Source organism: Suricata suricatta, chromosome 1 (assembly GCF_006229205.1).
Source record: "Suricata suricatta isolate VVHF042 chromosome 1, meerkat_22Aug2017_6uvM2_HiC, whole genome shotgun sequence".
NCBI lineage: Eukaryota > Metazoa > Chordata > Mammalia > Carnivora > Herpestidae > Suricata > Suricata suricatta.
This window is the reverse complement of record NC_043700.1, coordinates 29065098-29091324: the sequence shown is the minus strand read 5'-3', so window position 1 is coordinate 29091324 and position 26227 is coordinate 29065098. Positions and strand designations below refer to the sequence as shown.

General features: G+C 42.1%; 2 protein-coding genes across 3 annotated transcripts in view; one reads left to right on the top strand and one right to left on the bottom strand.

The window, feature by feature from the left end:
• Positions 1-221: 221 nt before the first annotated feature.
• Positions 222-13384, bottom strand: MAK16 (MAK16 homolog). Its single transcript, XM_029935980.1, has 10 exons — positions 13302-13384; positions 10765-10814; positions 10563-10672; positions 10393-10457; positions 10061-10212; positions 8573-8627; positions 2312-2386; positions 1494-1610; positions 750-815; positions 222-591 (listed from the first exon to the last, which is right to left on the bottom strand). The coding sequence occupies exons 1-10, from the start codon at positions 13314-13316 to the stop codon at positions 397-399; spliced, it is 900 nt and encodes a 299-aa protein (XP_029791840.1). The 5' UTR covers positions 13317-13384; the 3' UTR covers positions 222-396.
• Positions 13385-16422: 3038 nt separating this feature from the next.
• Positions 16423-26227, top strand: part of FUT10 (fucosyltransferase 10) — a 76394-nt gene continuing 66589 nt past the window's right edge. Inside the window, exons 1-3 of one of the 2 annotated variants that reach the window (XM_029935964.1) lie at positions 16436-16509; positions 21366-21442; positions 23831-24183. In XM_029935964.1, the coding sequence (XP_029791824.1) occupies positions 24103-24183 (81 nt within the window). In that variant the 5' untranslated portion in view covers positions 16436-16509; positions 21366-21442; positions 23831-24102. Of the gene's footprint in view, positions 16510-21365; positions 21443-23830; positions 24184-26227 lie in introns of both variants that reach the window. The other variant, XM_029935956.1, reaches the window with a different exon arrangement.

Sequence of the window (26227 nt, the reverse complement as noted above, 5' to 3'; positions counted from 1 at the left end):
ATTCCCATAGAAGTAGGGAAAGGAGAACAAGAAAAACTGAAGTCTGAACATTTCTAAATAAAGGTGGGGGGCGAGGGTAAGGATATCAAGGAAAACAGGTGGGTAGCATTTAAAATTTAGAAATATTTACACCCACAACCTCATCTGTTAAGCCTCTTGAGCTCAAGCTGTTACTTCAAAACATATGCCAACACTACAAAAATACTCTGTTCACAACTGAAGGCTTTCTCCACTCCCAGATTTTTTTGTCCCACAGAAGTAGCATAAATATTAAAGACACAAATATTGTGTGAAATACCATATGAAAGAGCAAAAACTGGAGGTATGTACATGTTTAAGGTAAAGAAAGGAGGATCCTGAAAACGCTCCATCCTGTTCCACGTGTCTGACGGGAAGTCACGTCGTTTTGGCCTTGGCCACAGGCTCGGTCTCCTGCTCGTACTCTATCTCTACGTAGGCTCGTTTTCTCCGCAAAGGTCCTTTCAAGGGTGTTTTGCCTTTATGTTTGGCTTCAAGGGCCTTTTCTTCTTCCTCACTGGAGGATTTATCATCCTGATCTTCATCACTACTGGCAGCCAATTTATCCATATCCTGATATGGAAAGAAAGAAGAAAAAAAAGAAAATGCTAGATTCATCCCCGGAACTCCTTTCATTGTCTTCTCAACTTAGAACTAGACAATTTATTTGCCTCTGTGTGTTCAGAATCCTTCTGGAGGGCAAAGGTCAATTTTTTGCCCATAAATCTCACCTCAAAATCACTTATGTCACTCTCATCCACCTCATCATCTTCCACAAACTCTCTCTTTCCCACCTCCTAAAACAAAACATGACTGTTAAGTTCAGAATACAGAATGAAAATTCAGCTTACACATCTTGTTTTCTTTGCTAAGTCCAACAGTAATGAACAGAATCGTAGTCTACTTACTAGACTCAACCAAAATTTCCAAAATTTCCAAGTCTGATACTTCTGAATTAATCAATTCTCATGCCTAATATAAATCATTAGAGGTTAAACATCTTCATTTTAATTTGCTAAAAAAAATATGTAGGAAAGGCTTTACAAACAATTCAGTTAAACCTATTAATTTCAAAAATCAAAAAAGTTACTACTAGGAAAAGTACACCTATGTGCCTGTTGGAAGTGCACCAAGTAGAAGACTATTACTCAAGTACCTCCCCTATATCAGTAGTGAAATTAAGTCCTATATCAATTTCAGTTTCCTGAATGGTATATTCTATCAGCTGATGAGGCTTCTTCATTTGTCCCCTTGCAGGAAAAATTTTAGAATGCCAATAAGTAGGATCAAAATCGCCAACATGTTAACAGTTTGTTGGCTGACCTAAAATTAGTCTCATGATAGACAAACAGGACCAAATAATTATTTGTGGTTGGGGGAGTAAAAATGCTAGTCTGTCGTGCAGGTACAGGTAAAGAGATCTAGGTCTACAGATAACTGCTTCACGAAGCAAAAAACGACCAAACAAGGCTCACGTCTTCGTCTTCGTCTTCATCGTCTTTCTCCTCAGCATCTGAAGAGTCACTCTCGGCCTCCTGCTGCTCCAGGGCCTTGTCGAAGGCATGAATGGGGAAGTTGTAGATGTCGCCATACTGAAGAACAGAAACACAGACTGGCGTGAACAAACTCTGCATTTTACACTTGAAGACCACTGTCCAATGAACATGCTGTTTTCTCTTCAGTGATTAAATAATACTTAATGTGATGGGTGATACATTTTCTATATTAATTTCAAGCCTAGAGCCAACAATGTCTTTACAAGCCCATTTTTGACATTTAAATAATCAGTGGTTAATATCAAACACACTGTGAAGGATGGAACCTGATCTCTTAAAACTCAGTAGTTTATAAAGCCAGTGGATGGGAATGTAAATTTACTGACAGGGAGAAAATAATAAGGAAAAAGTCTATTCATTCTGTCTTGTAAATGACACTAATTTTTAAGAAGAAATAACTCATCTTAAAGAACCTTAGAAAACTAACGTAATAGCAGGAGGATCAAAACTGCAGAAATCTGACACCGCCGGGTCAGGAACAGGAGTTGGCAACAATGGTGCAGAGCGAAAGTTCTCGCACACGGATGGGGCACCGAGGGTGACCAGAGCACTTCTTGTGTTTGTGTCCAGGGACTAAAATGGAACCAAGGCCTGTGTATTTGCTTTATTCCAGGAAGCAAATCAAGGTGAAGATCTTTCTAGCATCCGTGAAAGTAAAACACACTTCCCACTATTTCCTAGCACGATATTACTGTCTAAAAAGTAAAATTTATATCCCAGACTTGTAGCTTTCTCACCGTATCTTGTTTCAGCCTCTCCAGCAATTCCTTTTCAATGGCATTGTCCAGCTGAGCAGCTATTAACGCCTTTTCCTGTAAAGAAAAATACGAGTAAACCCATTTACCTCAGTAGTACTCCTTTTTCAGCCTCTAGAAGTAAAAGAAACTGTCAAGTTTTTATTTACGCTCCCCCCGCCCCAAATCACTTTTTCCCCTCTTGCTACCACTGGGACTTTTGCCTCTCCAACCAGGCAGATTTCTTCCTTCCCTCTCAAGCCTTAGGAATCCTTCAATTCAAGAAGTTCCTGTGCTTTTATAGATGGCACTGTGCATTAAATTCTAACGAAGCCTTTCACTGATCTGGAAAGCATGCAGCTCTATACACATCTAAGTGTCTTAGAACACTAACAATCCTGAAACAGATTTTGTAAAAGCTGAGAAAAAGAGACCTTTACTCCCACTGTTTCTAAAACCATGTTAGATTCTATGACAGAAAAGTAAGATTAAAAATCTTTCTCCAGTGATCTCACTAAAGATGGTACATGGCATCAACCTGTACCACCCACAAACCAAAAAAATCTAACCTCAATCTATCTTTCCAGCCAGCCTTAAGACTGCATTAATTTAATAATAAAGATCATACCAGGTTTAAAAATCTTATAAACAAGCTTTGTTAGAATGAGGAATAATATGCAGGACAAATCATAGGGGGAATGGGGACATGATCAGCTACAAGGCTGTCATGTTCTAGACTATTCTCCAAAGCGGGTGCTCACACCTCAAGGGTGATCCATGGAGATGCAGGGAGAAAAGAGTCAAAGCTGTGTGTATTTATCTTTTCTTTGAAAGTTTTTTTTTTTAATGAACACTGTCTTGGTGCCCTAAAGCAAATCGCTGTCTGTCAGATACAGTGAGCAGGATGCCCTGAGGGAAAAATACTGCACAGAGTCTGAAAGTGGGGATCTCACCCCTTTATTCAGATGATTACAACATCCAGCTGATGTTTCCTCAAGTGGATTTTCAGAGAATACTGATTACTTTGCACTACCACAGGAGTGTTACAAAGGCATGCTGTTTCATGGGTTAGCACTTAAAAAAGAGTTGTGCTACTTCAGAAGAATTATACATTTTTCACAAAAAGGAAAATGTTCCAAATTTTCCAAGGCGACAAATTACTCTCAGTAAATGGAAGACAGCAGTTTTTAAAAATAAATACACTTACTCCTTTCTTTCAAGAGAAAAGCACTATTTTTAAGTTTATTTTGAGAGAGTGTGTATGCACACATGTGAGTGGGGGAGGAGCACAGAGGGAAAGAGAATTCCAAGCAGGCTCCACATTGTTGGCACGGAGCCTGACACGGGGCTCAATCCCATGAACCATGAGATTACGACCTGAGCCGAAAGCAAGAGTCGGGTGCCTAACTGAGCCACCCAGGTGCCCCAGAGAAAAGCAGTATTTTAACAGTGAGAGTTTGAAATGTCTTGAAAAACTTGTTCTGTGGATAGAACTTTTTGATTTTTTATTTCTTTGAAGTTTATTTATTTTGAGAGAGAGAGAGCGAGTGAGCAAGTGAGCACAAGCACGGAAGAGGCAGAGAGAGAGGAAGACAGAATTCCAAGCAGGCTCCCCACCGTCAGTGTGGAGCCCAGTGTGGGGCTTGAACCCACAAACTGCGAGATCATGACCTGAGCTGAAACCAAGAGTTAGATGCTTAACTGACTGAGCCACCAAGGTGCCCCTGGATAGAACATTTTAAAAAAGAAAAGTGATTACATCTATTAAGTGACATTGTTGCAAAAGCAACAATCACAGAATTTGGAAACATAATTTTCCAACCCATTTAAAAATCTTCTAAATCTACATTTTTTAGAAGGCTTCAAACTTATTTGGTAAAAACAGAAAATTTCTTCTGAAAGCCTTGCAGGAACACCTGGTTAGCAATCAGGGAAGAAGAAAACTCACTAGCTGGATCCGAACAAAACCCTCTGCAGACCTGCTAAAGAATGAGACATGAAGAGTCAGGACTTAGTGCAAACCATCAACACTGCACTTCTTTACAGATATCTCCGTGGTATCTGTCAGTTATGGGACCTTTAAAAACAAATTTTTTGTCAGCAAAGAACCGGACCTTCATTTCACTACACCAGTAACAGGTATATTAGTTCTAATATACCCATTAGTGCAAGCACAACTGTATAACATTTATAAATAATATATTGGGGAGCATATGTTCAATCGTTTCTTGGGGCGCCTGGGTGTCTCAGTCGATCTGACTTTGGCTCAGATCTGATCTCGCTGGTCAGAGGTCAGTCACTGTATTGGGCTCTGTACTGACAGCTCAGAGTCTGGAACCTGCTTCTGATTCTGTGTCTCCCTCTCTTTCTCTGCCCCTCCACTGCTTGTGCACTCTCTCTCAAAAATAAACGTAAAATTTTTTTTTAATTTCTTTGTTGAGTGAGGGATCAAAACAGTTTGGAGACGAATGCTGTAATAGGTTCAAAGTACAGAACTCTATGGAACTGATAGGAACAAAAGCACCAAATTATTAAAGCTATTCTTAATAGGATATGACAGATGATCAGGTAGATGTCTGTGGGTAGAGGGGAAACAGGCACAGCAAATACTCAGAATAACTGAAAAATTGAACCTATAAGGAAAAGCTAATTCCTGGATCTTGAAGAGCATAACAAAACATAACAAATAACATAACTTGAATGAGGTACCAGTGAGGTGGACAGACGACAGACTGCTTTCTGGGACAAAGACTAGAGATTCTGGACTAGATCTTCCATGGATAGCACAGTATCACCATCACTATTCATTAATCTGGTAACAAAGCCGCCTAGTTTACTTTAAAGAAACAAATCATCCCAATCAATTGTTATCAGCAATTTCAAAATCCAAAAAACTCAATTTAGTGCCTAATATGACCTGAACTGACATAAGGCTACTTAAAAACAGTTTTCTGAAATCCCATGCAAGCGTGAACTGTCTTATATTTCACTGCAGAGCTACTAATGTATCTGATTAGAATATGCAAACCCTGAGGTCCCAAATAAAAATCCAGGACCAGATGGCTTCATAGGCTAATTCTACCAAACATTTAAAGAAGAGTTCGTATGCATTCTTCTCAAACTATTTCAAAAAACACAAAAGGAAGGAAAACTTCCAAATTCACTCTATGAGGCCAGCATTACCTGACACAAAACCAGATAAAGACACTAGCAAAAAAGAGAACTCCAGGTCCACATCTCTCATGAATATAGATGCAAAAATCCTCCACAAAATCTTAGCAAACCAAATCCAGCATTAAAAAAAAAAAATCATAGACCACAATCAAGTGGGATTTACTTCCAGAATCCAAGAGAGATTCCCTAGTCACAAAATAATCAACGTGATACATCATATCATTAAGAGAAATGATAAAAACCAGAAGATCATTTTAAAAGATGCAGAAAAAGCATCTGACAAAGTACAGAATCCATTCATGATAAAAACCCTCTGCAAACTAGGTCTAGAGGGAACATATCTTAACATAATAAAGGCCTTATATGAAAAACCCACAGCCAACAACATCCTCAGTGGGGAAAGATGGAGAGCTTTTCCCCTAATATCAGGAAGAAGACCAGAATGTCCATTCTTACTACTTTTATTCTACACGGTACTAGAAGTCCTCGCCACAGCAATCAGACAGCACAAAGAAATATAAGGCATCCAAATTGGTAAGAAGAAAGTAAAATTCTCATTATACGCAAATGACAGGGTACTGCAGATAGAAAACCCTGAAGGCTCCACCAAAAAACTACTGGAACTGATAAATGAATTCGGTAAAGTCGCAGAATACAAAATCACTGTACAGAAATCTGTTGCATTCCCATACACTAGTAATGAAGCAGCAGAAAGTAAAATTAAGGGACCAATCTCATTTACAATTAAATCAAAAACAATAAAATATCTAGGAATAAGCCTAAACAAAGAGATGAAAGACCTGTATTCTGAAAACTATAAAACACTGATAAAAGAAACTCAAGATGATGCAAAGAAATGGAAAGACTCATGGAGCTGGAAGAGCAAATATTGTTAAAATGTCCATCGCACCAAAGCAATCTACACATTAATGCAATTTCTATCAAAATACCAACAGCATTTTTCACAGAACTAGAACAATCATAAAACTTAACCACAAAAGACCCCGAATAGGAAAAGCAATGTTGAAAAAGAAAAAACAAGGTATCCGCAACTCCAGATTTCAAGTTACATTACCAACAATAGTAATTAAAACAGTATGCTACTGGCATAAAAAGAGACCCATAAATCAATGGAATAAAACAGAAAACCCAGAAATAAATGTACAAGTATATGGTCAATTAATCTTTGACAAAGGAGGAATAAAATATACAATGGGAAAAAGTCTCTTCAACAAACACTGTTGGGAAACGAGAGCCGCAGGCAAAGTAATGAAATTGGACCACTTTCTCTCACCACACACAAAAATAAACTCAAAATGGATTAAAAGACCTAAATATGAGACCCAAACCATAAAAATCCTCTAAAGGGGAACAGGAAGTAATCTCTGACACTGGCCACAGCAACATTTTTCTAGACATGTCTCCTGAGGCAAGGGAGATAAACGCAAAAATACACTTTCACGACTGTATTAAAACATTTCTGTACAGTGAAGGAAACAATCAACAAAACTAAAAGGCAACCTACTCAATGGCAGGAAATATCTGCAAATGACTTATCTGATAAAGGGTTAGTATATAAAGAACTGATACTACTCAATACCCAAAAAAACCAATCCAATTTAAAAATAGGCAGTAGCACCTGGATGGCTCAGTTGGTTAAGTATCTGACTTCAGCTCAGTTCTCACAGTTCGTGGGTCTGAGCTCCGCATTGGGCTCTGCACCATTAGTGCAGAGCCTACTCGGGATTCTCTCTCTCTCCCTCTGTTCCTCCTCGTGACTTGTGCACACATACTCTCTCTCTCTCTCTCTCAAAATAAATAAACTTGAAAAAAAAAACAAAAACCGGGCCGACGACATGAACAGACATTTCATCAAAGACATCCAGGTGGCTAAAAGACACATGAAAAGATGCTAAACATCACTTATCATGGAGATGCAAATCAAAACTACAATGAAATATCATCTCACACCTGTCAGAATGGTTAAAATCAAAAACACAAGAAACATCAAGTGTTGGCAAGGATGTGGAGGAAAAAGAATCTGTTTTGCATTGTCGGTGGGAGTGCAAACTGATGCAGTCGCCATAGAAAACAGTATGGAGAGTCCTCAAAAAGTTAAAAATGGAACTACACCACAATCCAAGCACTGCACTACTAGGTATTTACCCACAAAACACGAATTCAAAGGGATACACACACCCCTATATTTATGGTAGTATTATTTATAATAGCCAAAATACGGGATCAGCCCAAGTGTCCAATGATTGATGAATGAATAGAGAAAGTGGTATTTAAGAAACAAACAAGGGAAAAAAGACAAACAGATTCTTAACTATAGAAAACTGAGGGGCGCCTGGGTGGCTCAGTTGGTCAAAAATAAATAAACTTAAAAAAAAAAAGAAAAAAAATGATGGTTACCAGAGGGGAGATGGGTGGGTAGGGGGAATAGGGGAAAGAGGGAATTGGAATTAAAGGATACATTTACCACAGAGAAAAAAGAAAAAAGAATGCTCAAATCCTGCTCTGAGTGGTATGCAATGTTTAAGATTGGCAACATACCAAACTTCTAATTGCTTTTTTTTAATGTTTAATTATTTTTGAGAGAGAGAGAGAGAGAGAGAGACACACAGCTTCAGTAGGGGAGGGACAGAGAGAGAAGGAGACACAGAATCTGAAGCAGGCTGCAGGCTCCAGGCTCCGAGATGTCAGCACAGAGCCTGAGGCGGGGCTCGAACTCACAGACCATGAGATCATGACCAGAGCTGAAGCTGGACACTTAACTGACTGAGCCATCCAGGTGCCCCCTAAAATTCTGATTTCTTAAATACTTAACCTCAAAAATTTCAGACAAGGTATTTTCTGTTCTTCATTAAGTATATCCCCTTATTTTTGCCTGCCCTGAAATTCATAATCTTAAAATACGAGTATCTGATGTCTTACCCAACTAATACTGTTATCCATCAGCAAACCACTACACAAGGCCCGAACCGTTCACAGGAAATGGTGACTGGATCTTTCTCATGATCTTTACCTACAGAGCCCTACTCTCAATGAAATACAGAAGCTATGAGTACAAAAAGGGTAAGTTACCTCTCTTCTTTTTTCCCTCCGCTCCACCTTCTTACTCAAGGGAACAAGTTTCCTCCTATGGAAAATAAAACATTATCAGAAAACCTAAATGCATGTTTTGTTTGTTCCTTTAAAAAAAATGAAAAAATAGGATTGGAGGTGATTTTGTAGGGCTCAGCACCATATACCCAAGATTCTACACTTAACAGTTCCCTAAGAAGTTGAGTGCAACAAGTCACACATTTTTACACATATTTTTATTTTACTTTTTGTTTTCTTTGGGCATCCTGAGACTTCTGAGGGCATTTGCTATGCTTCATGATTAATACTTCAGTTAACTAAAATGAAGAATTTTCTGTAGGGGTGCTCGGGTGGCTCAGTCGGTTAAGCGTCTATTTTGGCTTGGGTCATGATCTCACAGTTTGTGAGTTCAAGCCCCGCATCGGGCTCACTGCTGTCAGTGCAGGGCCTGCTTTGGGTCCTCTGTCCCCTTCTCTCTCTGCTCCCCCCCACCCCCAACTCTCACATGCTCTTTCTCAAAAATAAACATTAAAAAAAATGGTCTATAGAAGACTGACATCTTTAGCTTTCTCTGCATGTCACAATGAAAAAGTATTAGGACCTATCACTCCTTAGGAAGATATCCAATTAATTCCATGGATGTCATATCACTTTTTAAAATTGGTTTTCAGGGGCACCTGGGTGGCTCAGTCGGTTAAGCCTCCGACTTCAGCTCAGGTCATGATCTCACGTTCGTGGGTTCAAGCCCCCATGTCAGGCTCTGTGTTGACAGCTCAGAGCTTGGAGCCTGCTTCAGATTCTGTTCTTCCTCTCTCTCTGCCCCTCCCCGCTCATGCTCTGTCTCTCTCTGTCTCAAAAATAAATAAAACATTAAAAAAAATTTTTAAAAATTGGTTTTCAGTGAACTCAGAGTAAAGTTCTTACGTTCTTATTCATTCACATTTTTTAGGTCATTGTCAAATCCCTAATTTTATGATTATGTCAAGGAGTTATACAGTTTTCTTAAGATGATTTTCAGACAGAGAGGGGATCATCAAGTTCTACTATACTGTTCTTGATTTTAAGTTTATTTTTATTTATTTTGAGACACAGAGAGCAGAGCACAAGTGAGCCTGTATGAGTGAACATGGGAAGGGCAGAGAGAGAGGGAGAAACAGAGAACCCAAAGCAGGCTCTGCTCTGTTTGCGTGCAGCCTGATGGGGGGCTTGATCCCACAAACTGAGAGATGAAATCAAGATTCAGATGCTTAACCAACTGAGCTACCCAGGAGCCCCTCTTATACTGTTTTTTAAACCCTGCAAAATCGAAGTGCACAACTTTAACCAGAGGTAAACGGTCTTCTTCTTAGCATATCATAAAAGGTTACCTGAAATTGAATTTAATAAGAACCATTACTAGAGGTTTCAGAGTCTCTCATCGTCAAAATATGATCCAAGGAAAGAAAGACTTAAAAATACATATAATAGATGAGTGATCTAAATACTTACTGTCGCTTTAATGTAAGTTTTCTAATTCGAATTAGGTACTGGGTGATCTTGGTGAATCTCTGCTTACACTTGTGTCGAATAAAACGGGGCCAATAAATTAGATTTTCATCTATTTGCTCCAGTGCTTTCTCATAGTTTTTATGAAGCCGGACCTACAAACAGGAAAACAAAGCTTGAAGAGTGAGGGTGAATGATTAGGTCCTCACTGCCATGATACCCAGGGGCGGTTCGCTTTACAAGTTTAACGTAGCTATGGTCAAGGAGGAGAGAAAAGCAAGTGGCATTTTTGCTATTGATCAATGGTCACTGTAGTTTTGTGTCCTAAGTCTTACCCGTTCCCAGAGACGCCTAGGAAAAGCTGCTCGCTCTATAACCTTCATATACAAGTAGCACTGTCCTGTAGGATAAAATAAACGCCATTAATATTACTCACGGAGAGACGAAAGATGTCCTTTTAAAAGCTGTTGGCTGGTTCTCATGGAAGTTCAAACTAAGGAGTTACCTTTCTCTTCCTTGATAGTGGCATACTGACTGTTTGCCAGGGGACAAGACGACCGGTTACATAGTCCAGTGAGGCTGTATTCATTTCTGCAGAAACCCTGAGTCTTCGTTCTAGAATGTGAGGCAAAGAGCAAAAATTGTCAGATGGGTGACCAAGAGGACAACCGAAGGAATCTTTGCCCAAGCTGCACATCTAGACTCACCTTATTTTGAAAGAACAAAATTGCTTGTTTCCTAGCGTGTCCCAGATAACCTGCAAGACAAGAACCCATTTCAATTGCTCTGACCCAACAGGTGGGAGTTTTAACCCAAAAACACAGAGCCCTGGTTTACTGAGGAGGTTTCAAAGGAGGAGTTGAGGAATGAGAGGAGGAAGACGTGCTTTGTAAAACAGTATGATTTGTGTGGCGTCTGGGCGGCTCAGGTGGTTAAGCATCCGACTCTGGATTTCAGCTCAGGTCATGACCTCATGGCTTGTGAGTTTGAGCCCCGCACTGGGCTCTGTGCTGACATGGCGGGGCCTGCATGGGATTCTCACTCCCTCCCCCTCTCTCTCTGCCCTTCCCCTGATCGTGTGCTTTCTCTTTCTCTCAATAAATAAACAAACATTTTATCAACAGTCTGATTTCTTTTCTTTTTACACAGATTCTTGTAGGAAAAAAAATACAAATTATCAGTAACCAAAGCCCCATTACCCACAGATAAAACTTTAGTAGGATTTTGTAAATATTTTCAAATTTTTTCTATACACATACATTCTAGCAACTAGTATGCCCATACGTGTATTTTTTAACAAAATGGGATATTATATTATTTTTTAACTTTCTTATATGTTCATAATCCATTGTAAAAGACTGCACAGAAGTAGATTCTTGGATATATGTACCATAATTTCATCTCATCTGGGCAAAGAAAATCATCTATTGATATCTTCTATTAACTAATGTGTTCTTTATTCATTCAGCAATGATGGCATACTCAATTTACATGAGGCACCACACTTCTAAAGTCCTGACACACGGAGACGGAGGCACTCAAGTATTTGTTGAATGAAGGAAGGTAGTGTCCTTAAACAGTTTTATCTACTTAGGGAGTAAGAAATGTAAACAAAGTATCACAAAGCACTGGTCTAAGTGCTACAAAAGAAGTTTGTAAGAGCCATTGAGTGGGCTGCCCTGAGAAACTGGGAGCTACAGTAGTTAAAGCCTAATGCACAAAGAAGGATAAACGAATAAAACAACATTTTGGGAATTTTATAGGATGTGTGTTTGGCGGGAGATTAATAGGAAACGGGTAGGAGGAAATGAAACTGGGAAAGTAGGAGCTCATTCTGGCTTGTGGCCTTAAATGTCATCTGTAAGTTGATGACTCCCCAGTTGTCATCTCCAGGTCAGACTTCTCTCCTGAGCTACAGTCTGAAAGGCGTCGTACACATTAACATGTTCATATGAAGCTCTCAAGTCCACACCCCTTTTAAGAGTACTGTGTTCCTTCCCCATCTCCATAAATAAAACCACCACTGAACTATTTGTTCAAATCCAAAATCCTTTGAATACTTCCTTTCCCTCATCATTGAATCCATCATTTAGGTCTTTTTGGTTATACTGATAATACAGATCTCAATCCATCCACTTCTTTTCATCTCCACCCTTATGACCGGAGTTGAAACTACTTTCATCATACTCTAGTCTCCTTGCTTTTATGCTTTCTCTCCTTCAAAAACCTTTCACAGAACTAGACAACTTTTCACAAAGTCAGATGTCATTTCCCATGAAAAGCCCTAAAAGACACTACATGATCTTGTCCTGCAAGCATATCCAATGTCATTTACCTCTCTCCAACCTCGATTCCTATAGCACAGGTCACATGACTATTCTTTAATACTTTCTTTCTCTCTTACCTTCAGACCTTTGTATTGTACTGTTCCTACTGCCCAGGTATTTTGCTTTTCCCTCAGCCCCTCAATGATGGTTCATTCTCATCTTTTAGAGCTCAGCTCAAATGCCTTTTATTCAGAGAAACCTTCCTAGATCAGCTTTGTCTGAAGTGGTCTCTCTCCTAATTACTCTCTCCCTCATCAACTTTGGTCTTCCTTTCACAGTATTATTACACAGTACAATGGTTTCCAATTTGTTCACTTGTTTACCATCTGTCTCCTCCGCCAGAGTGCTCCGGAAAAGCAGAGCTCTTTTGTCTGGCTTACTAAAAACTAAATCTCCAGTAATTACCACAGTGTAATTATTGTGTAAGCAGACTGTAAGCGCTTCTGTATTTCTCAGACCTGATTAAATGAATCGAGGATGATATATGACGTGGGCAGACCAGGAACAGATGTAAAGAGTAACCTAACACAGCAAAAGAAGATTTTAAAGTAACATGCACATGGAAGAACGGGGATCTTGAAATATGATGTCTAAACTTGGCCATCCATACCACCCCCAACCTCGCCCCGAGCCGCGCCTCCCACGTCCAGAGACACTACAGGCAAAGTCCTTCATGATGGGCACCAGGGACTGGATAAGCCAACCCTGTGGACTGAGCGACGCTGTTCTGGCCCCTTCACCCCGCTGAGGCAGCGGGCTGGAAATCCCGGGTAGACACGTGAGATCCCAAAACTCGGAAAGCAGGGTTCTGGAAGCCTCGGTTCCGGAGCGACCGAGCCTAATGGGCCAGCTAAGTATGTGACTTCCGAGCCTCCTAAGGCAGGAAAACCCAGGGGGCAGAGAAATAGGACACTCACATCATCTGACTGCATGGCGTCGGCAGCTCAGCGTGCAAACCCCGGCCAGATCTGGGGAGCAACCATGCTTCTTCCGGGGAATCACTTCCGGAAAGCCGAGTGTCACCTATCGCGAGAATTCTGATCTCGCTGGCTTGCACAGCCCCCCTTGGCGGACTAACTTCCGGGCGCATCTCCACGTTCTCCGCCACGTCCGGGCAGTCACTGCGCGCTCTTGCCGCCGCGTAGGTCTGGTCCCCGGGCTCGCCGTGGGACGGGAAACCCGGCTAGGAGCCCCCAGCCACCCCGCGCAGGAGTCGGTCGAGTCCTGGGGCGCAGAGCGCGGGTTGTGACTGTCCCTGAGGATTGGCTGTCCCTCGCCGGCCCCGGGGCCTCCTCTGACCGAGAGTGCGTCCGGGAAAGCGCGGACCGCCTCCCGCCGGGCCTTAGCGCTTGGAGACCGGGGCTGCGTCGTTTTCAGTCCTTGTTCCCTAGGCTGTGGAACCCAAACTCCGTTGTTCTTCACCTGAGACCCTAGCTCCCGAGCTCACTCCTCCCTCACTTACCCCCGCAGACACTCTTGTTTGGTATGGAGTTGGGTCCTGACCTTTGAAACTCATGGATTAGAGAATCTTCAAAACAAAACAAAATCGGAGGACTAACAGCTTTCTCCGCTTTTTATTTTAACGGGGAAATGAAAATATTAGCTCACACCATGTTTCAAAAGAAAGTTCAGTTTAACACCGAATGAGTAAAAAAGGCAGTCTCAGAATAACGATGGGCGCTTAATTTGCATATCACTACAAAATAAATCTAACGTGATTTTGCTTCATGCAGGTGAAAACTACGAATTAGAGCCACGCCACTGGGAAACATTGATTTAACACCGGTGTTTGGAGCCAAACTTAGGTTATAAAAAACAATTGCTATTTACTAAATATCTTTGGGCAAGTCAGTTAACCTTTAGCAAATTATGCCATTTGAAAAATGGGGGATGTGAGGGCTAGAGGTATGTTAAACTCATAGTTTACATTGCTTCATAAAAAACAGTTGATTGTTCTCATTTGCCTGCCTACTTGCTTTCCCTGGTTTAAAGACCTAGAGGGCAGTCATATCACACACATGCCTTTTTCTGTTAGTAAAATCAAGTTCAAAATAACGTGGAAGAAGGGTGCCTGGCTGGCCCAATTGTTAGATTTTGCAACTCTTGGTCTCCAAGTCTTGAGTTCAGCCTTACCTTGGGAGTAGAGCTTATTGAAAAAAATAAAAAGATGAAGCTTCTTAAAAAATAATGTGGAAGAAATCACATGGTTTCACAAGAAATTGGTGGTTTTGTTTGCTGTGCAAAAGCTTTTTATTTTGATGTAGTCCCAACCGTTCTTTGTTTCCCTGGCCTCAGGAGTCTTATGCATAAATATGTTACTAAGGGCAATGTCCAAGAGATTGTTGCTTATGTTGTCATTTAGGAGTTTTATGGTTTTGGGTCTCATATTTAAGTCTTTAATCCATTTTGAGTTTATTTTTGTGTATGATGTAAGAATGCAGTACAGTTTCAGTGTTTTGTATGCAGCTGTCCCATTTTTCCTAACACCATTTATTGAAACAACTATCTTTGCCCCATTTTATATTCTTGCCTCCTTTGTCATAGATTAATTGACCACATAGGTGTAGGCTTATTTCTCAGCTCTCTATCCTGTTCCATGTGGCTATTTTTATGCTAGTACCATACTGTTTGAATTACTATAGCTTTTATATCTTGAAATCTGGGATTGTGATACCTCCCCTTTTCTTCTTTGTCAAGAATGCTTTGGCTATTCAAGGTCTTTTGTCATTCCATACACATTTTAGAATGGGTGGATGTGTAATATAAAATTGTTTTGTTAATCTGCATTTTCCTGGAGACGAAAGGAATTAAGCATCATTCACATACTTACTGGCCATTCAGATTAGTCTTTGGTGAAATGCTATATAAGTCTTTGGTTCCTCCCTTCCCAGATGAGATTTTTATTAGGGTGCTTTCTTGATTGTTTTTTTCTTAATCACGTTCTAGGCATTCTTTCTATATTCTGGGTATGAATTCTTTCTTAGATTATTCTATTGCAAATATCTTCGACTCTGGTTTTTTCCTTCTATTAATAGTGTGTTTTGATGAGCAGAATTTACTTTCAATGATATCCAATTTATCAATTTTTTCCTTTGTGTTTGGTGTTTCCTTATTTTTTAATTTTTAATGTTTTTAAGTTTATTTTTGAGAGACAGAGAGAGACAGCAGGAGGAGGGGAGGGTCAGAGAGAGCGGGAGACACAGAATCCGAAGCAGCCTCCAGGCTCTGAGCTAGCTTTCAGCACAGAGCCTGACGCAGGGCTCGAACCCACTAACCGTGAGATCATGACCTGAGCTGAAGCCAGACACTTAACAACTAAGCCACCCAGGCGCCGCGTTGTTCTTGAAGTTGATACCATTATTATCCACTCGTTTTTTACAGAGTAGTTAATTGCAGCTGGTGGCACTGGTGACGGCAGGGCCAGGGCTACAGTGGGGCAGGGCTAGGGCAGCAGTGACACTCAGGTTCCTACAAGTGTGCACTTGCAAGGCTCAGTCAGTGGCTTCTCATATTTTGAGCCCTGGATGCCTTACTTGCCTCAACCAAGCTTTGGACCTCCCAACATCTTGAATTACCTCCCTAGGTTTCTCACCTCGCCTGCAGACCAGGGCAAAATAATTTTAACTGGGTTCTCTAAATTTGGAATTCAGTAGCCTGAAGTTAGTTTTCTCTTGCCAGTAAAATAAAACTACAGATCATCCTGCTCAGCCTACCAAACACTGGTACCTGATTAAATGTATCCCCAGGTCTCTGCTCTGCCTAGCATGTTCTCAGTTTCCCTGAATAGATGACTTTGAATTTGCTCTAGTCCTAGCAGAGTTTAAGAAGCAGAACGTGCCCTGCGACTTAGGAGAACCTCAGGGGTCTTCCAGAAACTGGCACGGAGTGAGGTGCCTCTCGAGGGAGGGAGGAGCCGAATCTCCTAGGAACCTCTGTGGACTGGCTTTTAAGCCCGGCGACGGCGAAAACCTGGATGGAGGATCGCTGGGCCTGTGCGCGCCGAGAGTTCTCCGCATTTCCCAAACTTCCCTTCCGAGTTTTCGCCCGATCCCCGGCAGGGCGCAAACTGAAAGTGGGAAACGGCCGGGCTGCCTGCCGCCAGCGAGCCTCCTGCCGCGGGACGAGGTGAGTGGGAGGCACTGGGCCTTTTCTGGCTGCAATGATACTTGGTGGGGACGGGATCTTGGTGCCGAGAAGCAAAAGGAGACTTTTGCGGTGCGCACGGAAGCCGGAACGCTGCCCCGCCAGACTCCGGCCAAGCACACCTCCTCTTTGTGCCCAGAAGGGAGTGTGTGCAAGAGAAAGACGGAGTTGTGCGCCGACAAGGAATCCAAGCCCGTTTTGGGAAACCTTGGGCAGCGCTTGTCAGAGACACCGCCTGAGATTTAAACCTATCTTGGGCCGAAAAAGCCCAGGTGGGAGTTCGATGACGCGCAGGGACCCCGGGAAGGGGCGCGGGTCTCCGCCCGGGGCGACTGGGGGATTTCGCGTTCCTCCGCATCTGCCGAGAGCCTCCTAGCCCTACCGGTTGGAGAACCTCGCTCTGCCGCTTGCGTGTTGCGAATCGCTTCCTTCTTCCCCGCGTCTTCACGGAGAATCACTTGTTGCTGGAATTGTGTGCTGAAGTGGTAGCGATGCTGGCTGCCCAGCTCTAGCGAGCATTGCTTCTTTAACGGAGAAGATGCGCTGGGGGGAGCCCTCAGAACTGCAGGCTTTCGTTACCAACATGCAATCCATTTCTTAGGTATTCTTGCACCCGATGAACGCCCTCAGGGTAGAACTCATTTTGTCTAAGGTGTAGAAATAACATAGATGTGATTTTAAGACATTTCCTGGGCATCTTTTAATGATCCATTAATAGGTTGCAAGTGTCACGCAAATGACTGTTTTCCTACACATCACAGCTCCAAGAGACTGCCCCCTGCTCTCCACAGCTCCCTAAAAAGGATGTGGTGACTTGGGTGGTTAATTTCACTTTGTGGCGCCCATGCACTCTGGCTAGGTATGATCTTCAGCCTGTCTTCAGGACGTCATTCTCCTTGTATGCCCTTCCTTCTCTCAAGACGAGACGACCCAGAAGCCCATGACCAATCCTGGGCTTGCTAGTGATGTCACACTGCAAGTAGGGCATTGTTTCTGACTTACCTCGTGGTCTCAAAGGGAGGGCTTTCTGGTGGGTTCTGGCCATCGCCTTGAATAAGCAACCCGGGCATCTGCACACCACAGTGGCAGAGCAGCCAATCAGGAAGCACCCTAAACTCAGTCCCAGAACTTTGTCCTTAGGCCTGAAAGCCGAAGGCCATGCCCTAGCATCAGAGGCTCTTTAAAGTCAGCTCCGTTTTTGAAACTGCTGGCTTCCCATGCCGGCTTCCTCCTAGATGGCAGTGTGTGACCGAATTAAACAGGCAGTGTTAACTGTTGCTGTTATGCTCATCTTTCATTCTTCACTTTAAAAAAAAGATTTATCTTACAAACAGCACATTTAAAAACATTCAGACTAGGATCTTTAGAAAATAAAGAAAAAGGACATAATTTGGACAGACAATAATGTTCTTCACATGCGTCTAAGTATTTTTCGGATGCTGACATTTCCAACCCATATTTATTTAAATGCTTTCTAAATGTGGAATGTAAAGTGCTGATTTCAGTGGGAATGCAACACCTAATTCAATTACCAGCATTTCCTAATAAGCTTTATAGTGTTTCTGGCCATGGGTTGTTAAAAATTGGGGGAAAAAAGTTTCTTTTTATTTACAGTGTTTTTCAGATATCTGTTTCTTTGAGAATAAAACTTGAGTTTTCAAAAGTTAATGCTGAATTGTAGAGAATTAAAATACAGTAATCCTAAACTTGTTATGCAGAAATAATTTCTTCATATTTCCAGAATTCTTAGTTTATGATGACTCAGATTATCTAGATCACCTGTCTCTTGATTAATCTTCTGTGGAAAGTTTTTGCTCCTGGACACTATCTGTGGGGTTAGAGAACTTCATTTTGGGATGAAACTCCAGAAGATCACCTGGTCCAGCCCTTTGTCTTTGGGCATGTGAAGTATTAGCCACCTTGTGTTGGTGGTGTTTAACCAGTGCCTTATTCACGATTACATAAATGATGAAAGCAGATGAGGGATTTTAACTCAGATCTTTTGCCAGGTAGGAAGATTATTGCATAGTAAGCAATGAGCCCTCCTTGGAGAAAGAACAGTTACCAAGAAAAATGATGAGAAAGTCTTACTTTTCAGGAGCTGGCTAAGTTCTTGGTGTGAGAGAGAATCTTCACAGTTTTGTGCCCTCACCTCCCTTAAAAAAAAAAAAAAAACGATTCCTTTTGAATGCTTCTTTTTGGGGCTTCATGTCAGTCTTTTTTTTTTTTTTCTTTTTTTGGTCTAGGTGTGTTTCATTTAGCTTAAGTAGACCCACTGAATGAGATTGTATTAATACCACATCATTTGAGTGCTTCGGCGTGTACAGAATTTAAGAGTTTAAGAATGACATCACCTTCATTTCCATGAAGTCTCAGGCTACAATTCCACCCCTTCATTAATCACCAGTCTTGATTCACATGGCTGCCAGTATTCCTTTCTTTCTCATTATTCTCAATATGTCTCCCCTGAAATGGATGCTTGGTGGACGAGGATGAACTTCCGGGATAGAATCTGCAATGCTAAGCACTCTCCATCAAAATAAGCACTCAGCAAAATATGAAGCCTGTTTAAAAAGACTGAGGAAAACGAGCACCAATAAATGTCAATAAAGTAAACTGGATGGCGGTGAAGACTGGAACCATCACCCCACGTTCGCCACATGCCCAAGGAACAGGCACAGGCACTAAGTTAGGATAAGTCAGCTTTTGCTGACTTAAAACAGTTGCTTTATATCCATCTAATAAAGCATCTTAAGAAGGTGTCCTGGGAAATGCCTGCTTCTTGCATTCTTTCCACTGCTGTAAGGAACAAGCACAATGATGTGGGCCTAGATCTCCCCACTTGGCATTGGGAAGGGTAAAGCTTGCCAAAGCAGGTTGCTTGGGAAGTCTAGGAGACTGGCCAGGCTAAGGGAAGAGAGGTCCCGATGTGCTAGGTAGGCACAGAAGAGGAAGTGACATTCCAGGAATAGTCAGAACGAAGTATGTGTTGTAGAGCAGGAGAAGCAGGGCAGGGTCCAGAGAGTCTTGTTTTTCTAGGCCACCGATTTCGATCTTTATCTTGAAATCTGTGGGAAGCCATTGATGGCTTTTCATCAGAGGAGAGATCTCCAGTTTACATTCTAGAAACAACTCTACAGCCAAGTGGGGAGTGTGCAAGGGATCAGTCTGGTAGGAACAGCAGTTGTCAGGCTTATGGAGTAACCAGACAGGAATGCAAGCGAAGTGTTGAATGGAAGGGTTAAAAAGTTACTGGTGAGTTGTCCAAAAGCCCTTAGACCTCCCCACCAGCCTGCCAGCATCTCTCTTTCCCAGGGCAGCCATATGGCAGGGATATTGTCAGGATTTATACATTCTAAAATGAAAATGTACCTTGGGTGAGTCAAACGTACTTGAGAAATTACGCTTATTTGGGAATAATTTAAATTTGGTAGTTAGATACATTCTGTTTAAAGACTCTCCCTGGTATAAACTTAAGCTCTGTTTAGACAGTCAGTTGCTTATTAACTCAATCGATGCACCATTTACTAGAAGAGAGACAATCAGAGGAGCCCTCCCCAGAACTCCCCACCTCTGCCTCACTTCTTTGCCCTGCCAGTGGGGACAGGGAGGGAAAGATAGAGACAACACAGAGTGTCAGGGTCAGAAAACCCCTTGCATCTACTGTGGTCACTTTCTCATTTTATACTCAGAGACGCAGGGCAGAAATCATCTGAGTTCCATTTCTAAGACTTACCCTATACTTTGGGCTGGTGCTGCATGGCTAAACTTTGAGGCTGGCATCCTCAGACTGCTAACTTGCTTCAAGATATCTCCTCTTGTCTATTTTAATTCAAAACAAAGTGGAGAAATTTGAAATTATTTTAGACAGAAAGTGTTGCTGGTTTTGATGCAGTAGCACTTGCAGGAGTGTGAGGTAGTCACGCTCAGCTTCAAATCCCACTCTGGGCAGCAGATGGCCAGCCCCAGGCAGAGCACGCAAGCTGAACAATGCATTTCAGATGCTCAGCTCTGGGGTCAAGGAGGTTGGTTAGTGAGCATCTATTTCCGATGTTATCTCCCATGGTTGTCTGCACAGACACACATTGCTTCATCTGGGAAAGGAGTGTTCTGGGGCCACCCTCTTGGTGACTCTGAGATTCACCTTGTGGGCAATGATGAAACAGAAGGGAGCTTTCCTCCCGGACTCCCATTGCACTGGTGTTTACTGGCTTTCACCATGCTCTCTGCAAACCCATCTGTCCCACCAGTGGGGGGCTGTTGACTTGTTGACAAGCTCCTGGATATTTAATACCATATTAGATTGATGTGCCCCACCGTCTGGTTGATTGCTGCTTGTGATAAATCATAAGCCCGTTCACACTAACTGGCTCTATTCTTTAAAATGGTGGTTGGTATGTAATCACAGCTTGGTCCCTGAGACCTCACGATACCTCTGGCTTTGAGAACATGAGCTAAATTGAGGTTCTGTGGATGAAAGGGAATTTGTAACCTTAAATTCTTCTGTCATAGTTCACACAGCCATGTAAAGACTTTAAAAGGCCCTTCCTAGGACGGGCCCTAGGAGAGCATTGCGGCAGCTGTAAAAATATCCCAAACCATGTCTCCCATTCTCTCCCTTTCTTTTAATTTTTTTTTTTCTAACCCTCTTGTCCTCCTAACAAGCTGCCACTGTTTTCCCCATTTCTTTCCTTTCCCATGATCCTGGAGACCAGCGACCTGATTTCTAGACCCACTCCAACCTTAAGAACTATAATCTTGGGCAAATCCCTTCAACTTGCTGAGGCTCAGTTTATTTGTGGGAACTGGGAATAAAACCTACCTTGCTTCCTTTATAGAGTGGTTCCCAGTAAGGTCAAGGGGAGTGATGCCTGGAAAACCTGAAGATGATGCAGTTTGATACCGACACGAGATGGTAGTATTTCATTACCTAATCTGGGTTACATTAACTATAGTTATAATAAATTGGCTTTGTGTATAAAACAAATTTGATCATTTTTCTGTTCTGTAGGGGAAAGAAATAATGATAGTAAATGTTTTCTTCTTTATTGTGAAGAAACTGAAGTTTAGAAAGATTTAGTAACTTGTCCAAATTTATATTATGTATAAATGACAGAGCCAGGATTGAAACTCAAAGTGCTTATTCCACATTTTATGTAGTTAAGAGCTATTAGAAGGAAAGGCACTTTTTGGGTTCTTATAGGTTTTTGTTACATTTTTCTCTAGTATACCAGCTGACAGAAAGCTATTCTATACAGGGTTTTTTTCTAGGGCTTAAAAACAATTTTTTAAAAAATTTCTTTATTTTGAGAGAGACAGAGAGACAGTGTGAGCAGAGGAGGGGGAGAAAGAGAGAGAGAATCTGAAGCAAGCTTTGTGCTGCCAAGTGCAGAGCCCAATGCAGGGCTTGAACTCACAAAATGGCGAGATCATGACCTGAACTGACACCAAGAGCTGGATGCTTAACCAACTGAGCCACCCAGATGCCCTACAGATTTTTTTTTCTATGATTAAGGCAAATAATCTGTGCTAGTATTGTTGGGTGGGAATTTTATAGTCTTAGCACTAAAAAATATAAAACCGTACATGAGCTTCAGAGCCGGACCAGTTTTTGCTTGTACTTATCAAAGTTGTAGTCTTGGGTAAGTTACTTGGCCTCCTTTAGATCTGGTTTTCTCATTCCTAAAAATGAGGACAGCAATTGCTCCTTTCATAGAGTTGTAGGAGGATTGAATGGTCTCGGGCACGCTGAGCACTTAGGAAGGGCCTTGCTCACAATAGGTCACTCACCAAGCATTGGTGACGTCCTTTTCTTTGGCAAAGTGAGTATTTCTGCTTTCGAAGTTCCAGTTGATCGGGCAGCAACATGCTTAATATGAATTCAGCTTCATTTTACACTTAAAAGTATAATAAAAATGATAAAATTTACAAATAAGGTAGTAAATAGTTACTGGTTTTGAGAATGTACCATGCTCTGAAAGAAGTGTTTTGGCAATCTTACATAATTCTCAATAACTTTCTGACTAGCCACCCTCATTATCTAAAGTTTAGGAACTGAGATATTGAGAGGTTAGGTTAAACCAGCTGGGGAGTTGAGATTTGAATCCTGGCGGGCTGACTCTAGATCCTGTTTCCTTAGTCACTTCGGATTGCAGGAATTCTGTGGGAAAAAGAGGCAAAACACACCATTGGTGACTTCTGAAACCAAGAGTCATTTTGTTGCTGAGGGACTTCACCTGGACTTAAAAGTAAATGAAGGTAGATGCATGAGAGGGGATTCTACCGTTAAGGCCAATGTTTTTAGCCAGAATTTTACATATCATTTTTCTATTTTTAATCATATATTTAATGCTATCTATGAGAGATGTACAGTCAGATCTTAGAACCAGATTTTTGGAGAACTTTAGAGCAGCCTCAGGTATGTTGATCCTTGCTCTGTTCCGAACTCCACCATGTCATTTGACCAAGACCTTTGACTTCATAGAAGTCAAAGGCATTCTTTGGGGGCACCTGCGTGACTCAGTCGGTTAAGCATCCGACTTTGGTTCAGGTCATGATCTCGGAGTCAGGCCTTCTGCTGTCAGTGCAGAACCAGTTTTAGATCCTCTGTCTCCTTCTTTCTCGGCCCCTACCCTGCTGCTCACACTCTGTTTCTCTCTCAAACAAATAAATATTAAAAAAAGCCTCTCTGAAACGATCATCCATTTCAGATAGATGGAAATCTTATTTCAAAACTTCCAGAGAGTCCTACTACTCACACAACCCACCACTCTGTTACACTTGCTATAAAAGAGTAAACAACTAAATCAATAATCAGAATTCCTTACGTTCCTTACGTCGTGACTGAAGTTGTTTTCCATAGAGGAAGTTTGGGTCTGTTGATCGTTATCCGTTTTTGACCTAAGCCTGAAATTTTATTTATTTTTTTCCCTACTTTTCCCAGGAATGGGTGGATAATTCTGGTAATTTCTATTCTACTTCTCTATGCCTTTGAAACCTGGGTGGATGGAATGACTACATATAAGTGACTTGTGGAATTTCAATCTTCTGGGGGCAGAAAAAATTAAGTGGAGTCAGAATTTTAGACACAGGACCTAGCTCTAGATCTGTCGACTCTCCTCTAATGGGCTGTGTGACCTTGACCAAGGCACTTCATCTCTCCGGTCTTGGCTTCCTTATCTAGGAGTGAGGACTACATGCTCTCAAAGTTCCTTTTCATTGTAAAGCTTTGGGTTTCTACACTATAGCCTTGAGAGACTCTGTTTATTAAACTTATGGCTAAAAGACGATTCATTCGTTACAGAATTTTTTGACACCTTCTGGTTGGAAGAGGTCTCCAGCTGCCCTGATGATAGCTTAAGAGGACTGCATGCTGTTTCCTCTCGAAGCCAAGCCGGGCTCGCGCACAACCTCGGCTCCCAGCCCTTCATGGAGACCAGGTCCCAGCAGGAGTGGCAGTGGAAGACGTCGGCACCCAGATGGCTCCTCCACGTGAGGTTGTCCTGGGCTGTGGGCCGCCCCGAGAACAGCTGGTAGCCAGGCCGGCCCCCAGTCAGTCCCCCAGGGCCGGGCAGCATGGTGTGGATTCAGAGGAGGAAGCTTTTGGCACCTTGCCTCTGCGTCACAGCCTCCGTCTTCCTGCTCGTCACACTCCAGGTAGCAAGAATTTGGGTTGCTTCGTGTGGATTACTAAGCCTTTCCACCTTTTCCCCCCTTCAACCTACCCCGTTCTCTCCGATACTTACTTTTTGCTTAATCTCTCCAGGTGTGGGGGGAGGTGTTCTGTCTCAGGCAGAGAAAAGACTTTGCTTTTATGAATAGATGAAACTGAGGTTTTAGTGAGTGGGTGTATCGGGTAGAAACAAAACCAGTGGTATGGGGGGATCAACTTGTGACTCTTGTAGGGTCCTGGTTCTAGGAGAACAGAAAGCAGAGCTCAGTCTGTCTTACTGAGTCAAATCAGTTGGCTCTCTCCAAGTCCCTTTTCACGATGGGTTCTGATTCTTGAAGAAGCTGTGACCACTACTGAGAGTAAGATGGTCTGTTGTGTGGGACACAAACATCTGCATTAATACATTTGTCTTTTTTTCTTTTAAGGTTTATTCATTTTTGAGAGGCAGAGAGAGACAGAGTGTAAGTGAGGAAGGGGCTGAGAGAGGGGGAGACAGAATTTAAAGCAGGCTCCAGGCTCTGAGCTGTCAGCACAGAGCCTGATGTGGGGCTCACACTTAAAAATCGTGAAACCATGACCTGAGCTGAAGTTGGATGCTTAATGGACGGAGCCACTCAGATGCCCCAGAAATCCAAAGGACTTTTAAAGATTATTTGTGGACTTGAGCAGTCCAGGTGTGGTGTTCTCTGGGCTTTTTCACTCAAGGTGATCTGCCTTCTTGATTAATATTGAATGAGCTATTGCATATAAAAGCACTGTGGCAGACAGCCTGGTGCTGGACTTCTATATCTTCGCTGCTAGATCGGGACTCTGGTCAGAAGAAATCCTTGACTTCCTGCTTGTCTGTCCTGTGTGTGTCCAGGACCTGCTTGTGCAGTAGAGGCTGGGCTCCTCTACTTCTTTCTGTGGGACGTTCTGAGAGCTTTGATTTTACTAGACAATTACTTTAGCCCCTTTTTTCAGTTATAAAGAACGGCTGCATCTAAGCTAAGAGCTTTTCTTTTGATGTTGGAAGAAATAGCCGTGTTTTTGGTATGGCTGTCATTTCTAAGCTTTCAGAGTGTGAGAGGTGGTATGACACCAGAGCTGAGCCCTCGTCTGGATCTTGATTTCAGTTTGCCACCAATAGTGTGGTTTGGGCTGTTTCTCTGTCCACATGGGTATATTAAATGCTTCACTGTTCGGAAGCGCCTGCGAGGCTCAGTTGCTTTAGCGTCCAACTTCAGCGCTCAGGTCGTGATCTCACAGTTCATGAGTTTGAGTCCCGCGTTGGGCTCTGTGTTGACAGCTTGGAGCCTGGAGTCTGCTTCACATTCTGTGTCTCCCTCTCTCTCTCTGTACCTCCCTCACTCATGCTGTCTCTCTCTCTCTCTCAAAAATAAAAAATTAAAAAAAAATACTGGGTCATTTATCCTTTTGACTTTCCCAGATTTTGGATTTCGCTGATTTTACTCATGGTTTTCTTTAATATGTTTCTCTGTCCTTCATATTTCCTACCACCTGGTGGTGATATCTGAGGCTTAATATTTTTTTAAAAGCTATTTGGTAGAAAAGGGCCACCCAGGTGGCTTAGTCGGTTAAGTGTCTGAGTTTGGCTTAGGTCATGACCTCGCGGTTTGCGAGTTCGAGCCCCATGTCAGGCTCTCTGCTGTCAGTGCAAAACCCATTTTGGATCTTCTGTCCTCTGCTCTCTTCGTGCCTCCCCAACTTGTGCTGTCTGTGTCTCTCTCAAAATAAGTAAATAAATAAGCTTAAACAAACAAATGATACAACAACAACAAAAACTATTTGGCAGAAAAATCTCTCCCTAAAGCCATCCCTGTACTTTGGAAATGAACTTACACCTCACAAAAGAGACATTGATCATCAGAAATGTGGAACAAAAGTTGTCTTTGAATTTTTATCCATGGCTTTCTAAAATCCTCTTTTTAAAGTTGTTGGTTGTACATCTGTGGGGGAAGGTCCAGTGAAAAGACACAGATTTTGTGGCTACACATCAGCTTCAGTTCCTCAAGGAGCTGAGGAATA

Excerpts from the sequence above, each read along its gene's own strand:
- MAK16 (XM_029935980.1), bottom strand. Across the intron at positions 10,458-10,562 it reads CACTATCAAGGAAGAGAAAG|GACAGTGCTACTTGTATATG; the intron begins GTAACTCCTTAG and ends TTTATCCTACAG. Across the intron at positions 8,628-10,060 it reads AAACTTACATTAAAGCGACA|GAGGAAACTTGTTCCCTTGA; the intron begins GTAAGTATTTAG and ends TATTTTCCATAG.